This window comes from Podarcis pityusensis (genome assembly GCF_964106645.2).
Source record: "Podarcis pityusensis genome assembly, chromosome: 5".
Lineage (NCBI taxonomy): Eukaryota > Metazoa > Chordata > Lepidosauria > Squamata > Lacertidae > Podarcis > Podarcis pityusensis.
The window spans coordinates 6,206,374-6,225,258 of NC_138032.1; the positions used below are offsets into that span (position 1 = coordinate 6,206,374).

The following is an 18,885-nucleotide window of genomic DNA, read 5'->3' on the forward strand; positions in this document are numbered from 1 at the left end:
GCATTTTAAATAAAAGCACACATTCTACTCATGTAAAAACATGCTGATTCCCGGACCATCCGCAGGCCGGATTGGGAAGACGATTGGGATGCATCCAGCCCCTGGGCCTTAGGTTGCCTACCCCTGCCTATGAGCACCATGCACTTGGCTCCCAGATGAGCCCCACCACCACCAAAGGAGAAGGAGAGAAGGAGAATGTGCCCATACACACTTTGCTTTTCCAAAGTTGGATCCAGTACACGTGGAGCAGAAAGAAGATGTGGGAAAACATGCCCATGTCCCAGCTTCCTCCTTTAGCTCTATGTACTTTTCAAGGGAGAAAAATAGGGAACCACCTCGTGAACAAGGAGGCAGCAAGTGGGTGGGTGGGGGGTCAGGCTTCCCATTGCACCCTTGGACAATGCCAGATTTCCAAGATCAGATGCTGCAAATACTGGAGAACAATAGTGGGTGAGGGATATTGCCTTCATGTCATGCCTGAGAGCTTCCCATGGGCACTTGCACTCAATAGGACTGATTGGTCTGATCCAGCAGGCCTTTTCTCACATACTTTTTTAATTTCATGAATGTCTGGTATGCATTTCCCCGAATGTTTGTGGCACAAATCAGTCTTACACTTCCTAGAATTCTAATTGCAATTCATATTAAACACCCCCCCCCCCTGACATTTGAGTGACACACATAAGAATGATTATAGAGTCCGGCTGTGGTGCGTGCCACAAGGTCTCATTACAGGGCTATTTGATGGGATGTCAGAACCTTTGTTGCTTAATTGCTTTTAGTAATGGAGTATATAAAAAGAGAGAGAAATGCCGAGGTCTCTGAGGAATCAAAAAGCTCTTGAAGGAGGAGAGTTGAACCTAACCAGGCATCCTAGAAAGAAACAAGGTGAAAGAGACAGCAAGAGAAGGATGGAGATATGGGCATTTTTGATTGCTGTGCTGGTGGTTCTTCTGATTCTGCACTTCCTGAAACAACTCTGGTCACGCAGGCAATATCCTCCAGGACCTTTTCCGCTTCCTATCATTGGAGGTTTGTGGAAATCCGGGGCGAAGCTTCGTGAAGATACTTTCATTAAGGTACTTCTTAGTAATAACTCAGTCTAATGTCAATAATTGTTTTATCAATTTTCCCCAACCATTCTGGTATTTAAGCTTAAACAGTACCATGGGTTTAAATGCTAACTGCAAGGGCCACAATTTAATACACAATTAAATGCGATGAAAGTCCTACACTTAAAAATCATTGAATTAAATTTAAAACTGAATTTAATTAAAAATCATCCAAGGTTCCATTGCAAAAGTAACTTAATTCCTTTTCAAGTCACCCAGAATTTTTACAAACTACTTTCAGGTGTAATAAGGGCAAGTAAAAGTAACTAACAAATTTAATAAACAAACAAACAAAACAAAACAAAAGCAATTCAGAGATTTTGGAATTAATTCTGTGAATCTGTTAATCTGAATTAGTTCATTCCTGCCACTGCTGCTGTGTTATATAGGCCATACACAGGGAGACCTAGCAGCTGCCATGCAGATAAAAGTTTGATAGAACGATGATGGAAGAAGAGGAGGATTTGGGGCTCTCAAATTTCAGTGGCTCCGTGTGCAGCGCTAAAATTTGGCGCTGCCCACTCACCACTTGCTCTCCATTATACAGTGGTACCTCGGGTTAAGTACTTAATTTGTTCTGGAGGTCCGTTCTTAACCTGAAGCACTACTTTAGCTAATGGGGCCTCCTGCTGCCACCGCGCCGCCGGAGCACGATTTCTGTTCTCATCCTGAAGCAAAGTTCTTAACCCGAGGTACTATTTCTGGGTTAGCAGAGTCTGTAACCTGAAGCGTATGTAACCTGAAGCGTATGTAACCCGAGGTACCACTGTACATCATTGTTGTGGTGCCCCCTGAGGCACTGGCACCCAGTGTGGCCGAACTGGTCATGCTACCCTAAAACCGCCTCTGATGGTTATTCTGCATGACTATCCCCTCTGCTTGTAAATAATCTAGGGTAGTTGTGCAGAATCTTTGGCCCTCCAGCCACTGCAGAACACAACTCCCATCTTCCATGGCCACCAGCCATGCTTGCCGGGGCTGATGGAAATTGTACTTTATCAACTTCTGGTGGGGGCCACACTTAATGTAGTGGGTTTTGTAAGCAAGAAGAGGGGCAAAGCACCAAGGACAATTGAACACAGCCAAGACAAGCTCTGTTGGTTCTTGTACTGAACTGTTTATTTAGCCCAACTGTATGTTTGGCTGGATGCATTTTAGAGATAAACTTCCTTTGTTTCCTAGAGCAAATCATTCCTTTGTCAGAAGCTATCCGCAATACAAATAATAGTAATAATAATTAATAATACTGAAAACCACAAAACCGTATAAAAGATGAAAATGTGCATTCAAAAATCACAAATCAAAAATGTAAGTTGTATACTGTTACACTGAGAAAGTGCATTACACTTATGATTATGACCAACCAGAGATTTAACATGAAAATCTTTGCCCCCATTTTTCAAGCCTTTTGGAGCTATCACTTCTGGTGCATATGCACATCATATCTAAACCGCACAGTACCAAACAGATACATGTAAGAAAAGGCATTAAAAAATGACAGGGAACGTAGGTCCACAGCCTTCATTCATGGCAACCTTTCAACAGATACTAACCTGCATATGCTATTCAATTTCTTAAGCCTTGGAAAATCTTCATATTGGTCACTCAAACTAGAAACGCTTTTAATAAAAGAGCAAATAATTCTTAATGGATCTCGGCAGTAAACACTAATCTCCAGGTAATAATCTCACCAAGAGCACCTCCTCCTTCTTCTTCCATCACCTGTAGCCAAGTAAGTTTGTCATCCATGGCATTAGTTTGCCTGTCTTCCCAAGTGATGTGTAAAATTGTTTTGAGACACCGTTGATGGAGTCTTTCGAGGAATTGGAGATGGCATTTATAAGTGATTCATGTTTCACAAGCATGCAGTAAGGTTGGTAGTACAATAGCTTTGTAAACAAGCATTTTGATTTCCCTGCAAATGTCCTGGTCCTTAAACACTCTACACATTAGCCGGGAGAAAGCTGCACTCACAGAGCTCAGGTGATGGTGGACTTTGGCATCAATGTCAGCCCTTGTGGAAAGATAATTGCCCAGGTAGGAGAAGTGATGAACATTTTCCAACATTGCAGCATTGAGTTGGACTTGTGGTGCTGCAGAGGGGTTGTTGGCGCAGCATTATTATTTTTTGGTTTTTGGATGTTGAGCAATAGGCCAAGATTTTCGTAAGCTTCTGTGAAGATATTTAGGATGGTTTGGAGGTCATCCTCTGTGTGTGTACACAGCATACTGAAGCTCTATGACAGAAGTTACGGTAACCTTACTCTTTGCTTTCAGCCTACTCAGATTGGTTGGAGGTTGGATGGCAGCTAACAGATTGAGATTGAACCCTGACAAGACAGAAGTACTGTTTTTGGAGGGCAGGGGGCGAGCAGGTGTGGGGGACTCCCTGGTCCTGAATGGGGTAACTGTGCCCCTGAAAGACCAGGTGCGCAGCCTGGGAGACATTTTGGACTAACAGCTTTCCATGGAGGTGCAGGTCAATTCTTTGTCCAGGGCAGCTGTCTCCTATCTCCATCTGGTACGCAGGCTGAGGCCCTACCTGCCTGCAGACTGTCTCACCAGAGTGGTGCATGCTCTAGTTATCTCCTGCTTGGACTACTGCAATGCACTCTACGTAGGGCTACCTTTGAAGGTGACCCAGAAACTACAACCAATCCAGAATGCAGCAGCCAGACTGGCGACTGGGAGTGGCAGCTGAGACCATATTGCACCAGACCTTAAAGACCTACATTGGTTCCCAGTACATTTCCAAGCACAATTCAAAGTTTTGGTGCTGACCTTTAAAGCCCTAAATGGCCTTGGCCCAGTATACCTGAAGGAGCACCTCCACCCTCCTCGTTCAGCCTCCACTGAGGTCCAGCACCCAGGGCACCGAGGGTGTGTGTGCAAAACTGAGAAGATCCTTAACTGAGAAGGTCTATTTGGGGGTGTCAAATTTTGTTCTCGCCCAGAGCATCCTATTACAAACTTTGCCCTTGACTGCCACTGTGAAACAAATGGCACTGGGACAGGAAGTTCACAGGCTGATCTTGCTACCATTTACAATTCAACACTTGCCATATAGAAAATGCAGCAACTTTTTGTCAGGTTGCTGATTTCACTTACCCATGCCCTAATTATTCTAATATAACTGACCTTGTTTACATGGTTTTGTGCTTTTCAATATTAATAAGAACCTTGTTCTTTTACATTAGTTTTAATATTATTACTGTGTGCCTTGCTTGCAGCTGCTGGATTAAGGAGGCTTATCTCTGAAACAGATCTTGCGAAACAAAAGCTGAGCTAATCAAACAGCTTATTACGATAAGCTCTGGAATTTGTCTTCCTTCTCTTCCATTGTATTCTGCCTATGACCTAGAATGCTGGGAACCTCCCCCCTTCCAACAGATTAATGGGCACAAAGTTCTCTTGGCAATGAAGTAGGAGCTCATCATCTCTTTCCAAGAAAATGAAGGAGCTTGTCACTCACATGTGGCTATTATTAGTCATTAAATTTATAAATATCACCCTTAATCCACAGCTCAGGGCAGTTCACAACCTAATAATAATAATAATAATAATAATAATAATAATAATAAATAATTTTATTATTTATACCCCACCCATCTGGCTAGGTATCCCCAGCCACTCTGGGTGGCTTCCAGCAGAATATAAAAACATAATACAACGTCTAATGTTAAAAACTTCCCAATACAAGGCTGCCTTCAGGTGTTTTCTATAAGTTAGAATACAACATGCCTGTTGTCTTTGTCCATGGAGTTTTCTTGGCAGGGATACTGGAGTGGCTTGCCGGTTCCTGCTCCATATTGAGGGCACAAGGAGAAGGGGATGGCAGAGGACGAGATGGTTGGAAAGTGTTCTTGAAGCTACCAGCATGAGTTTGACCAAACTGTAGGAGGCAGTGGAAGACAGGAGTGCCTGGTGTGCTCTGGTCCATGGGGTCACGAAGAGTCGGACATGACTAAACGACTAAACAACAACAACAGAATACAACATACATAAAACACACAATAAAAACAAGAACAAAAAACTAACAAACCAGTAACCCTTCCCACAAACAAATTTTGAGAAGGTATAAGAGGCTAATCAGCAAGAGGTCTGGTTGAAGAGCAACAGTTTCGTCTTAAACACCTAAAAGTGTATAATGAAGGCATCAGCTGAACCTCCCTTGGGAGAACATTCCACAAAAAGGAGAGACTACAGAAAATGCCAGTTTTTGTGTTGCCATCCCCTGGACCTCTTGTAGAGAAAGCACACAAAGATGAGCCCCAGATGATGATTGCAGGGTCCTGATCAGATCATATGGGGAGAGGCAGTCCTTGAGGTATTGAGATCCTAAGGCTTTGTAGATCAAAACCAATACTTTTAATTGGGCCCAGAAACTAATTGGCAGCCAATGCAGTCAGAGCAGAATCAGTGTAATATGCTCAAGCAGTCTTCTCCTGATGAGCAACCTAGCCACTGAATTCTGCACTATCTGAAATTTCTGAACCATTGTTAGATGCAGCCCTATGTATAACACATTGCAGCAATCTAAGCAATAGAAAATCAAAACAGCTAGTTTTCCATTGCCTTCTGCGCAAGAATTCACTCCTTGTCAGTCTATATTTTCTTTTATTTATTTGTTTATTTAATCCATTTATAAGCCATTTTTTTTCAGAGAAAACAATTCAAAGAATACAAGACTACTCAGCCTTCAGATAAGAACATAACTTTTAAAACATCTGAAATTGGTAATAATCTCTAGCCCAGAGATATATTTGGGAGACCTCTTTTTAATTCCTTACCATATATTTGTCTGGTGGCGATGCTCCTGCTGTGACCCACCGTGGGTCAGAAACCTGACCCAGTGCTCTAGCCCAGCTTATGCCAACCTGGTGCCCTCCAGACTACAATGCCCATCTGCTCCAACCATCATAGCCAATGGGCAGGGAGTTGCAGTTCTGCAGTCACTGGTGGGCTCCAGTTTCCACATTCCTGCACAAAATGTGCAAGAGAGAGTAAAACAAATGGGTTGGGAAGGAAGGAAGGAAGGAAGGAAGGAAGGAAGGAAGGAAGGAAGGAAGGAAGGGAGATGCTGGCAAAAGAAGCTGTGAGAAGCTGTAGAGGTAAGGAAGGCTGGAGCTCATGTGTTAAGTTGAAATACTTACCTGTTTACTTTGAACATAACGTTCCTCTCCTCTCTTTTGACCCAAATGGTAGATTGCAAAGCAATATGGAAACGTTTACACCTTGTGGATGGGACATATACCCCTTGTAGTCCTGTCTGGATTCCAAGCAGTGAAAGAAGCTCTCATTGACCACTCTGAACAATTTGACGAGCGGCCAGTGTCGTCTTTCTTTAGCACAAAAGGAAAGGGTGAGTAGTGAAGAATGAGACAATCTACTGGCATTTCCCCCAGAGAAAAATTTAAATGACTGTCTGGATAAACAAAGCTTCTCTATTAACTGCAGGAAATGGGTTGTTGGAGCCAATGCTAGTCCTACAGTAGACCCATTGTAATTAATGTGCATGGCTAATGAAGGTCTATTAATTTCCATGAGTCTTCTGTGAGTAAAACTTACCAATCCTCTAGCAAGTGTTTTATGGATAGCCTAACTACTGCCATTCATGCACTAGTAATCTCCAGGTTGGATTACTGCAATGTTTGTTATTTGGGGCTGCCCTTGCGATTAATCCAGAAGCTGCAGCTGATGAATAATGCAATGGGTCAACTGCTCATGGGGGCAGGAACAGCCAACATGTTACGCCACTGTTGAAAGAATTCCACTGGCTGCCAATTAGCTACTGGGTTTATTTTATTTTATTTATTAAATTTATATACCACCCTTCATCAAAAAATATTGGGATGGCTCACAGAATAATTTCATGATGTTGGTTTTGGTGTATAAAGGCATATACAACTTGAGATCAAGATACTCAAAAGATCATCACATTCCTTATATACCTAGTCAATAACCAGATTCTGTGGGTGAGGGCCTCCTGCAGATACCATCAAAGAAGGCCCATTCCACACAATGTAGGCATGGGACCCTTAGTGTTGTGGTCCCTACCCTTTGGAATTCCCACCCTTTGAATAGTAGACAGGTGTCCCCCCTGTTGTCTTTTCGGCACTTTCCAAAGACCTTCCCCTTCCAAGAAGCATTTGAGAACTTTCCCAGTCTGCATCTGTATTTGAATTTTTTATAATATTTATTGTTGTTGTGTTGCTTGTTGTTTGCAGTTTTGGAATTCCTTTGGGAGAAAGAATGGGGTATAAACACACTAATCAATGATTTAAAAAGTCATTAAATTTATGATGATGAGGGGCTTCAAGAGCAAATCTTACTGGCTTGAAATCAGCAGGGTGCCAGGTGACAGGTGCAGGAGTTGGAAACTAATGAGAGGCAAGAGCAGGGAAACTGAGGGGAGTATTTAAGAGGCATATAGGTATATGTGTATAGCATAGTAACAGCTAAGCGATATTGCACCACATACAAGAATTCAAGTACATGTGGAAGGAGTATAGAGAGCAGCTGAGTTTGGTGGTACTGAACAATAATCCTACGTAGGGTAGACCCAGTGGGCAGTCACCATCATCGTCACTTATTAATTTATCAATTGCCTTCTGCATGAATGTCTCACAGCAACTTACAGATATATAAAAACAGCTAAAATGGTTTTAAAACAGTGCAGAAACAACAACTAAATAAGAGTCAAAAACAATACAAAATATACACCCGTTGAAGAGACCTTGAGCAAGGAAAGCAGATTGAGACTATATGGGTAAAAACTGTATGCGAGAGAAACATCAGTGACCTTACTGTGGGACTCTGTTATAGACTGCCAAACCAGACTGAAGACTTAGATGCTGCCTCCCTAGAACAGAATACCAAACATTCAAAAAAGGAGACTTCAATTTCCCTGATATCTGTTGGAACTCAAACTCTGTCAAGAATGTAAGGTCCGGCAAATTCCTCCATTGCCTCGCTGGCAATTTCATTTCCCAGAAGTCAAAGACAAAACCCCCCATTATATTCTTGCAAGGAAGTTGCTAAAATGTGGGATGAATGAGGTACTTGTTAGGTGGATTTGTAGCTGGATAACTGACAGAACCCAAATTCATTAATAGTTCCTCATCACTTTGGAAAGGAGTACAAGGGGGTGCTGCAAGGTTCTGACCTGGGCATGTTGTTGTTCAATGTCTTTATAAATGACTTGGATGGAGGAATTGAGAGGATGCTCATCAAATTTGCAGATGACACCAAACTGGGACACCAAACTGTGGCTAATGTCACAGAAGGAGTTCAGTTTATCTTTATCAACACTGGTTGTTTGTGCAACAAAGACTGAATTTGCAAGTATCACCTGAGCTTTCCATAATTTTAAACGCTAGACAAAATCCCCCATTGTAGATATCACATATCTGGAGATCTCACATTTTTCTGATACTGTAAAGTGCAGGGACTTTTGGGACCACCTGATTTCTGTTCTGTTATCTCACAATAATGAATAATGAATTTCTGAATGACGAAAGGCAATAGAAGGTGAGGTTCTGTTATGCCAATATCGTAGAGATACCCATATAATACTCTGAGACGGGTTCTGTATCATCTTCTAATTCTTTGCTTCAGAGAGACCAAGTAGTTATTAAATTCAAGGACATGAACTTCAGTGAACATAGTTTCTTCCAGGCTGGCAACTTAATTATTTACATTAATTTCTGTAAATAATAATTTCTCAATGATTTCCCATAGGTATTATATTATCAAATGGTCACATCTGGAAGCAACAGAGACGGCTTGCAGTGGTTGCTATGCGGAAGCTGGGACTGGGGAAGAAAGGCATGGAGCACCAAATAGCAGAGGAGACCCGTCAGCTTGTGGAGGTCATTGCAAGTTCAAAGGGTACATGATCCTAGGTGATGGTGATGGGTTTCCTTATTTTCCAGTCTGCAGAAATCTATGTGTACTGCCTCTGTCCATTTTGGAAAGGAATGTAATATGCTTTAGAATCACAGAATAGTAGACTTGGAAGGGACCCAGAGAGTCATCTAGTCCAATCCCCAGCAATACAGGAATCTTGACCACAGCTGTCCCTGGGTGGACTTGAACCACCAACCTTCTGGGAGACACACTGCCCCATTGTGCTGGAGATCACAGCAGGTTTCTCTTGACCATCATAAAATCCCACTCTCAGCATGAACAGGAGCAACTGAACTCACATTAGTATGACTTTATTTTGCAGGACAACCACTTGACCCCTCCATGCCCATCACTAATTCAGTTTCCAACGTGATATGTGCTGTGGCTTTTGGGCACCGGTTTGCTCTTGAAGATGAAAGGTTCCGGAAGCTGATAGAAGCCATGGATCTTGTCCTAAAATTTCAAGGCAGCATCCAGCATTCTGTGAGTAGACATTTTCATTCCTACTGAGGCAGAGAGGTCTCCCAAGGATCTTAGGGCCCCCATTCAGCATTCTGGAATCCATTCTGATAGAGGATAGAGTGTTGGAGAAGATAGATTAGGTTTAAATCTAATTATATGCCACTGTCACCACAAGAATCCTAATGGCGACTAACTGGAAGAGTGATAAAATCCCTTTCAGGTCAGAATGGTTACAAAAATTAGTTGAATATGCTAGCCAAATTAACTGAAAAATGAAAGATAATTCAAAACAAGTATTTACAGTGGTAACTCTGGTTATGAATGCTCCTGGTTATGCACGCTTCGGGTTATGAACTCCTCTAACCCAGAAGTAGTTGCTACTGGTTGTGAACTTTGCCCCAGGATGCAAGTCGAAGTCGCGCGTCAGAGGCATGCGCACAGTGGGAGGTGCCATTAGCAAAAGTGCGCCTCAGGATAAGAACGGTTTCAGCTTAAGAACGGACCTCCGGAACGGGTTACGTTCGTAACCAGAGGTACCATTGTATTGCAAAATGGGAAGTTTTTTAAAACATATCTTAAGAACAGTTGTTGCAGTTTGAACTCGGTCATAGCCTTTGAATATCCTCTGTAGCTATATTAAGCAAGAAATAAGGATATAGGAGAAATAATACTTTATTATAAAAGGAATGGATATGTTTATGCAATAAGTTAGTAAATACTAAGTGAAGTATGGAGACGACAGGAAGTTAGCTGTGCACTAAGATTTATTGTCAGAATATATGAGTTTTGGGGTTTTTTGGTTTTTTTGTTGTTGTGAACTTTGTTTCCCTTGTCACAAACGACATAAATGTACAACTTTTTTGTCGTTGTATATATATATATATATATATATATATATATATATATATATGGTATTCAGAAAAGGTATGCAATTGATCTTTAATGCAGGAAATAGAAAAAAAGGAAAAGTTTTCTTTTTAAAAGATGTTTTGTAGAGGAAAGGTGGGCATTATTTGACAGGGCAACTGGGGAATTTAATAAATAAGTAATAATAAAAATTGCAGAAGTGCACATTTCAAAGGATGGCTGTGTTTGAATTTGCATATTAGACAATTTCATGTTGAAATGTCAACTTACTTGAATGTCCGTCCCCCCCGCCATATTCTCTACCCATCCCCACCTCCTGCAAAAAGACCACTCACTTGTTCCAGGAGGAGTCCTGGGATTATTCCCAGTTTTGGAATGAAGTCTGGGAGCTGGAAAATATATTGAGCAATGTTTTTCTTTCACATGTTCAGCTAGGGATAATTCCCAGAACCAGTTGTTGTGAGATTCAGGAGAAGCTGCAAACACCTTCCTTCTTCTCAGTTAGACTCAAAGTAATATGCTAGACCTGAAGGATTATGCAGATTATTAAAGTGCTAATCCAAAACATGAAACATGTGACCAAGCTTCCTCATGGTAATGACAGCATTTTTGCTATCTTTCCTTTAGTTGTATGAAATATTCCCATGGTTCATGAAACATCTCCCAGGGCCCCACAAGAAGGCCTTGTCCTGCATGGAGATGGTAGTTTCATTTGCAAAGGAGGAGATAGCGAAGCATAAGGAGAATCAGTCTCTGCATGATCCACAGGATTTCATTGATTTCTATCTACTTGAGATGGAGAAAGTAAGTACCTGCTTTGAAACTGGATCCTGCTCATCCAAAGAATCATTATATTCCGTCCTACATGTGAATACTAATGTCTTGCCAAGACACCAATATTTTTATTCTGAATCTCAGCTGAAAAGCACATCGAGTTTCGCCAAATTTCCCTCATAGTCATTTTAGTTGCTAAAGTAGGTTGACTTCCATCCATAAACATCTATTGAAATGGGTAGGAAATGCCAGATATTTCCATAACCCCAAATGTAAGTGTGAATGAGTGGAAATTTATGTGTGTCAATTAAGGGGTCTTCCCTTTGGAGCATTGCTTCTGTGCATAAATTATTCTGGATTGGTGTTCATCTCGCATTCAAACATGGGCAGAGACAACAGGAAAGCTCTACTGGTTCAGTGGTTTCATTTTTTATCTCACTTTTCTTCAGTGGAGGATGTGTTGGTGCATAGTTCTAACTCATGCTATCCTTTGCAGGAATGTATACAATCCCCCCTGTGTGCCTTGTGGCCTCAATCTGTGGCTCTCAATTCAGGCCAATTTTCTGTAGGCCACCCCGGGGACCACCTGTTCCGGATCCATCCATGAAGCAATTTAGTGGGTGGGGCTAAGGCTTTTAAAATGTTTATTTTAAAACAACAACAACAACAACAACAACAGTATTATAACAAACTGTTCAAACGAGTTTTAAAAAGAAGGTTGGGAGGGGTGAAATTGCTAACAGCCTTGGACAGTGGAGTGCCAACAGGAGACATCCCTGTTGATGCACCACCTACTGTATTTTTCGCTCTATAAGATGCACCCGACCATAAGATGCACCTAATTTTTAGAGGACGAAAACAAGAAAAAATATATATTCTGAATCAAATGTTGTTGAAGAGCGTTTGTGCGGCTATCCCTCTTGCTGTTCTAGCTTCAGCAAAAGCAACGCAAAGCCTCCCAAAGCTTCCCGGGGCTGCAGGAGGAAGCCCCGTCTGCTGGCAGAGCAGTGCGACTCCCACCCACACCCCCAAAGAGCAGCTCAGGAGCACGGGGCATCTGCGCACAGCCTGCCCGCTCTTCCCAAAGCTTCCCGGGGCTGCAGGGGGAAGTGGAGGCTGCCAGCAGAGCAGCGCGGCTCCCCACCCACCCCCAAAGAGCAGCCAGGAGCGTGCCACACTCTGGCAATTTGGCTCCAGGGACCACATATTCGCTCCATAAGACGCACAGACATTTCCCCTTACTTTTTAAGAGGAAAAAAGTGCGTCTTATGGAGCGAATGTGTGGTCCCTGGAGCCAAATTGCCAGAGTCCACCACTGGTGAAGAAGCAGTGCTGGCAGTGGTGGCAGCTTCGGTGAGGTTTCATCAAAAACTCACAGGATCTTACTGGATACCACTGTTGCTGCTGTCACTTTGCAGGCACTGCTATGCAATGCAGGTAAGGGAGGAAGCAGCAGCATCAGGGCAGTGGTGGTGGCACCTTCCCATTTCACTTCAGGTGGTGTGATGGGACCTTTGACCCCTTATTATGCATTTCCTGGTGGTATGGTAATAAATGGGTGAAAGTAGATAAAATAAGTGCTGAAGGACAGGTTGTAATGCATGTAAATGACATGTCACCTTTCCTATTTTCAACATCAGAGCAGGAATGACCCAGAGTCTGTCTATGATGAAGAAAGCATGGCTCAGTGTATCTTTGACCTCTTTATAGCAGGGTCAGACACAACCACCATTTCTCTGAAATGGGCGCTTCTCCTCCTGGCAAGTCATCCAGATATCCAAGGTGAGAGAGGGAGCTATGGGAGCCTGGGCTTCTCTTGACCTCTTGACAGTGGACTGTAATTCTTTAAAGGTTTCATTCATATCTGATGTTGTGCTAAAACAAGGAACTTAAAGGAATGGAAATAGTTAAAAGCTAGTGAGTTTATGATGGAAGTTTTGGAAGACAAAGGGTTATCAAAATAAGTTAAATGCTTTTGACTTACTCATCTAGAAAGAACCCTTTTTCCCACCAACATTTTCCTACATAGTTTCTGGAACCTAAAATCAAGGTCAACAGAAGCAGAAATGTAAAATGCCCTGAATGCCCTGTCCCCATAGGAAGCTTCCAATCTATTATTACTGGGCCAGGAAGAGATGGAGGGTCTGAATGTGTAAGAAAGTTGGAACAGGAGGCAGTTGTGGGTAGTGGATGAAGCTAAGTGAGTCAATGAAAGTTTTTCTGAAGGAGAGGAATGGCTGTGCAAATAGAGGGAAGACAATTTGAAGATTGGGAAATGTCATGGCCAAAGGAAGGGAGAGCAAGATGCATAAAGAGGTCATTGTTTTTGCCAGGGGTATAGTGATGAATCCTGAAGTCCAGGTTCCTTCATGACAACCTGTAAGCCATACCCCTTCTAAAACTCTGCAACAAATATGAAATGTTAACTAATGCACAGATTATGACTTCAGTAACAAGCCACCTGTTTTCTTATGCTTCCCTTTGCTCAACATTCAGCCTGGAAGAGTTCTGCTGGGCTCACTCCCTCCCTCTTTGCATTTTCTTTGGCCATAATAAAAGGACTTTGGAATCTTTGGAAATATAAATGGCAGTTTAACACATAGCCAATGAAGCCACCTTTTCCTCTGCACAGTTTAGCGGGTGATTTTCTCTTTGAGAGAAGCTCATTTATTTGATATAAAGAGGCAGGGGTGCCAAATCAAATAAATTATTAGGGGGCAAATAAGCCCCAGTCCACATTTGAATGGTAACATCCATCAACTTTGGGAGGTCCGGGCCCCTCAAATATTTTAGGGGGGAGAGCAAAGAGACCTCAACCTCTAACAGTTGGATCCCATGCAGAGGACTGGCCAAGAGGTCTGCAGCAGATGCCATTATTATTATTATTATTATTATTATTATTATTATTTATTATTATTATTTATACCCCGCCCATCTGGCTGGGTTTCCCCAGCCACTCTGGGCGGCTTCCAAAAGAATATTAAAATACTGTGATACACCAAACATTAAAAGCTTCCCTAAACATTGCCTCTGCTGTGAAATAAGTGCCTGAGCCCTTTCCCTGATTGATGTTTGCCAAGATCAAGTAAGGAAAAGAGGATTAATGAAAGAAAGTGGGAAATATTGTGGGGTGGAGGATATGTTTGTTTGTTTTTAAGTGTAAAACAGTTAGCCTAGGATCATAGCCCTACAGCCAGCTCTAGTAACCGGAAACAGCTGAGCGGAGGTTCACTTTCCCCTTTTTCACCCCTGGGATCTATAGTAGAGAAGAATCATGTACATTGACATGAGCTCCTTGGAGGAATAGGTGGGCTATAAATGTAAGAAACAGGGACTCATTCACAGAATCGTATGGAATAAGTTCATGGGAAATAAATGTCCATGGGGGGGGGGGGGAATGCACTATTGAAAATAAACCATATGTTTCTATCATTCTCTTCAGATAAAGCCTACAAGGAGATAGAAGATGTCATAGGTTCTGCTCACTCAATCAGCTATCAAGATAAGAAGAAATTGCCCTACATCAATGCTGTGATTCATGAAACACAGCGCTTTAAATATGCCTTACTTTTTGGGGTTGTCAGGCAATGTACAGAGGATGTGAAGATTTGCGGTTTCCTCATTCCCAAGGTATAGAAGCATGATACAACTGCACTCCTGTATCCCAAGAACAAACAGAATCACTGGGCTGCAGCGTACTGAGTGTTGCAGGCAGCCATTCAGGAGCTTGTGTTGTCTAAAACCCGAAGAGCAAGAAAACCACACAAGAGCAGGAGTTCCATCTGCAGACTTGTTTCACCATTGGCTAGTGCTATTTTTTTTTTGTCAGGAGTATAGTGTCAACAGTGTGATGCAGCATAAAAAAAAAGAGCTAATGCTATACAAGGCTGCATCAACAGAAGTATAGTGTCCAGAAATAATAGTACTGCTCTATTCTACTTTGGTCAGACCACACGTGGAGTCCTGTGTCCACTTCTGGGTACCACAGTTTAAGAAGGATATTGACAAGCTGGAACGTGTGCAGAGGAGGGTGAGCAAGAGTATAAAGGGTATGGAAATTAAGCTTTATGAGGAACGATTGAGGAAGCTAGTTATGCTAAAGCCTGGGGGAAAGGGAGACTGAGAGGAGATATGATAGTCATCTTCAACTATCTGAAGGACTGTCACATGGAAAATAGAAAAAGCATGTTTTCTCCTGCTCTAGAGGGCAGGACCTAAACCAATGGCTTCAAGTTCTGACAGAGCTGTTGTGGACTTTCCTTCATTGGAGATTTCAAAGCAGAGGTTGGATGGTCTTCTGTAATTTAAGCTTTAGTTGAGATTCCTGTATCGCAGGAGATTGGACTTGATGTCCTTTGGAGTCCTTCCAGCTCTAGAATTCTATTATTCATGTATCAAGGAGGGGAAAATATGGTGACCAGCAGTTTTCCTCTGGTTTTGGGTCTTCCCTTTTAAAAGACGGATGGAGAGAACGAGACCGTCCTTTCCCCTGCCCATACAGGCAGCTTTTAAATGGAAAAAAGTTGGAGATGAATCTGGCCACTGGTAAATGCCACTCTCCCCACAAAAACCCCACCCAGTTTAAATTCAGTTTGAATTTCACAAATATTATCCCTAGGGTAGTGAAGGACAATCCAGTGTTCTGAGTGCATTCCCTTTCAATTGTTTCTTCTTTGCAGGGGGCTACTATTATTCCCGATCTGCGTTCTGTTCTTCTTGATCCAACACGATGGGAGAAGCCAACAGAGTTCAACCCAAATCATTTTTTGGACAAGAACGGACAATATGTGGCTAAAGAAGAATACCTGCCATTTGGTGCAGGTAAATGCCAATGTCCAAGCTATGTTGTGATTTGTAGGCATGCTTATTGGGGAGATTCCAGGAAATGACAACAGCAGCGGCAAGGGAGGCAGAGCAGAAATAACATCTTTCTGGCAGGAGTAGCACTGCTGGGCATGTTTAGGCTAAAGCTACCCTACATCTTTTCCTGGGATGTAATTTAGCCTGGTCTGAAACCACACTCAGAACTGAGTCTGCAATGAAATTACCCTGCTTTCTACTTCTTTCATCCTGACCTCTATAGGAGATTGGGGTATGTGCCAGTTTTCCGTTTTCAAAGAACAAAGGAGTATTTTTGTTCCGTATCTGTCAGGAGCTGGGTGTTTAATATCATCTGCCAAGTGTTGTAAAGTATTGTTCCTGCAGAAATTCAGCAGACATCCTCATTGCTAACTTCCAAACGTCTCTTAACCTTTTTATACAAATAATTACAGTGGTACCTCGGGTTACATATGCTTCAGGTTTCACACTCCGCTAACCCAGAAATAGTGCTTCAGGTTAAGAACTTTGCTTCAGGATAAGAACAGAAATCGGGCTCCGGCGGCACGGCGGCAGCAGGAGGCCCCATTAGCTAAAGTAGTGCTTCAGGTTAAGAACAGTTTCAGGTTAAGAACTGACCTCCAGAACAAATTAAGTACTTAACCCGAGGTACTACTGTATGCCTATTCAATTGCTGTAGATGATGTTTTAAAGTAAAGATGAGCCAGCCATTTTTGTATGATAATACAACATGGTTTTACAGGTTCTTCTGGTTGGTTGTCAGGGGGGAAAATAGGTATATAGAAAGGAGAATTCCAAGATCCAGGTTTGGGGCAAGTACTCTTTTGGTGAGAACACCCCAGCAAAGATTTTAAATCAAAAAATATGCAGCAAAGTAAAGTGTGGAAATATAGGCTGCTAGACCTTTAATATATGCCCTTGTGAGTTCTTTTCAAAAGTTCCCTCTTCCAAAGAAGAGGGAAAAGACCACACATTTGGTAAGTTTATAATGGTTCACATACAAACTCTCCAAAGGTCAGATTCCTTTGCTTTTCCACACAGCATTCAGAAAACATTGCACAGGCAGTAAAACTTGACTTAGTTACAGTGCTGAAAGTTCCTAAATTATTGGTATGAGCAGGGCTTTTTCCCAGCTGGAACTCACAGGAACTCAGTTCCAGCACCTGTCAGGTGGGCATCATTGCCATTATAAAAGGTATTTGTGGTAAGTTTTAGCACCTCTTTTTCTAGGAAAATAGCACTGGGTATAAAGACTTAAAAATGGCTTGTAAGAGCCATGCAGTTTGAGCTTGGAGCACCAGCTCAGACCTCTTTTACAATGAACTTCTCAGGTGGGCTGGCGGAGAACAATAGGCCTGATTACCTGGGTCGATTCATAATGTACACTCAACTGAATTGTTAATGCTGGGCTTTGTTGAGCCATAATTCTCATATTACACTTAGAATCCCATCGTATTCTAAGACTGTGTTGATGAAACAGTTGAAAGGCAAATTAAAGTGCCTAATTCATCTTAGAGATAATGAGTTTTCTACTTTTTCCATAAGACATCAAAGAGTTCTTTTACTGAGTCTTATAGTGTCACCTCTGTCTGACAGCAGCTCTCAGGCAGAGACTTTGTCTCAGCCCGGTTAGCTGTGACCCTACAACTAGACATTCTATGAGCTGCCCTTGGAATATTAAACTTGCAGATATTATATGGCGCTTTCCTTATTGTCCCTGCCCCCCAGCAATATACCCTTCCAAACATTTTATGTTGTTCGGTGGGAGGGAGGGAAGAGCGAATTCAGAGTACTATGATTTCTTTTTTTAAATAAAAAAAATGATTAGCCCTGTGCTGGACCTTCTTGCACAATGCAAGGTTAAGAAGAAGATTATTAAGAAGATTATTAAGCTCATAGAACATCACCCTTGGGGATTGTGCAGAGGCAGTTGAGTATTTTTTTTTAAAGCCTTGCAGCTCTCTTTGTGTCAGTACCAAATAAACAAAGAAACCCAGAAACCTTGACACCGAAACCAGGGGTGCAAGCACAAGGAAATCAGCTTCTACAACCTCTACTCCCTCTCCTCCTATCTCTTTCAGTTTCTTTCAATCTGGGTTTGTGACTTATCCTGCTATTGCTCAGGGCAGTTGACCAAAGTTTGCCTCTCATAATCAACTATGAAATGTTGGCACTCAGCAGGCTAGGGAATTGACAACAGCCTTGATTATTTCCCTGTCCTAACTATGTCTAGTTCACCATAGTATTGTGTAGAGTACAAAGAAATGGACACTGGAAAGTAAATTATTGCTCACTTGCTGCTTTCCCCTTGTCTCCTCCGCAGGGTCTCGCATGTGTTTGGGAATGCAGCTGGCAAAGACTGAAATTTTCATCCTACTGACCAGCCTGTTGAGAATGTTCCGCTTCCAGCTGCCAGAAGGAGTTAAAGAAGTCAATATGGAGTCTATACCAGGGGGTACAGCACATCCCCATCCTTATAAACTCTGTGCTGTTCCCCGCTGCAAGGCGTAATAAAATAGGAAAGTTACAGGAAGCTGCACTCATGGTTCCTCCACTTGCCAAACTCTTTGCCATTCCTGACACATTAACCGCCTAGAGCTTCCCCTTCCCATCTCATGCAACTGCTGAGGTCTCAGTCGGTGGAAGAAGACTGGAAAAAGTTTAAAGACTATTTACAGAAATACTGTAAAATTAATGAATGTTAGAAAAATGTTGGAATGAAGTTATATGGCTTTAGTAGAAATGTTATAAGGAATTAAGTATAAATAGATTAATAGAGAATTAAAGGGAAAAATAAGGTTAGAATGTGTTAAGATAATTATAGGATAGAAAACAGAGGAAGATGGAAAGGAATTGCTGAAACAATTAACAAAAGTAGAATACAAAAAGGGAGGTGTGAGGAGGTCGTGGAAATAAGTGAATG

General features: G+C 42.1%; 3 protein-coding genes across 3 annotated transcripts in view; 2 read left to right on the forward strand and 1 right to left on the reverse strand.

Annotated features, from left to right (window-relative positions):
• LOC308478401 (cytochrome P450 2J4-like) overlaps nucleotides 1–18,885 on the reverse strand; it is a 439,957-nt gene that overhangs the window by 239,463 nt on the left and 181,609 nt on the right. The gene's annotated exons all lie outside the window — the stretch shown is intronic.
• LOC308478396 (cytochrome P450 2J5-like) overlaps nucleotides 1–18,885 on the forward strand; it is a 185,681-nt gene that overhangs the window by 46,480 nt on the left and 120,316 nt on the right. The window lies entirely within an intron of this gene.
• On the forward strand, nucleotides 795–18,489 carry LOC308478382 (cytochrome P450 2J2-like). Its single transcript, XM_081008062.1, has 9 exons — nucleotides 795–1,079; nucleotides 6,318–6,474; nucleotides 8,853–9,002; nucleotides 9,343–9,503; nucleotides 10,977–11,153; nucleotides 12,764–12,905; nucleotides 14,566–14,753; nucleotides 15,803–15,944; nucleotides 18,286–18,489. Exons 1-9 carry the CDS (start codon nucleotides 810–812, stop codon nucleotides 18,471–18,473), a joined length of 1,575 nt encoding a protein of 524 aa, XP_080864188.1. The 5' UTR covers nucleotides 795–809; the 3' UTR covers nucleotides 18,474–18,489.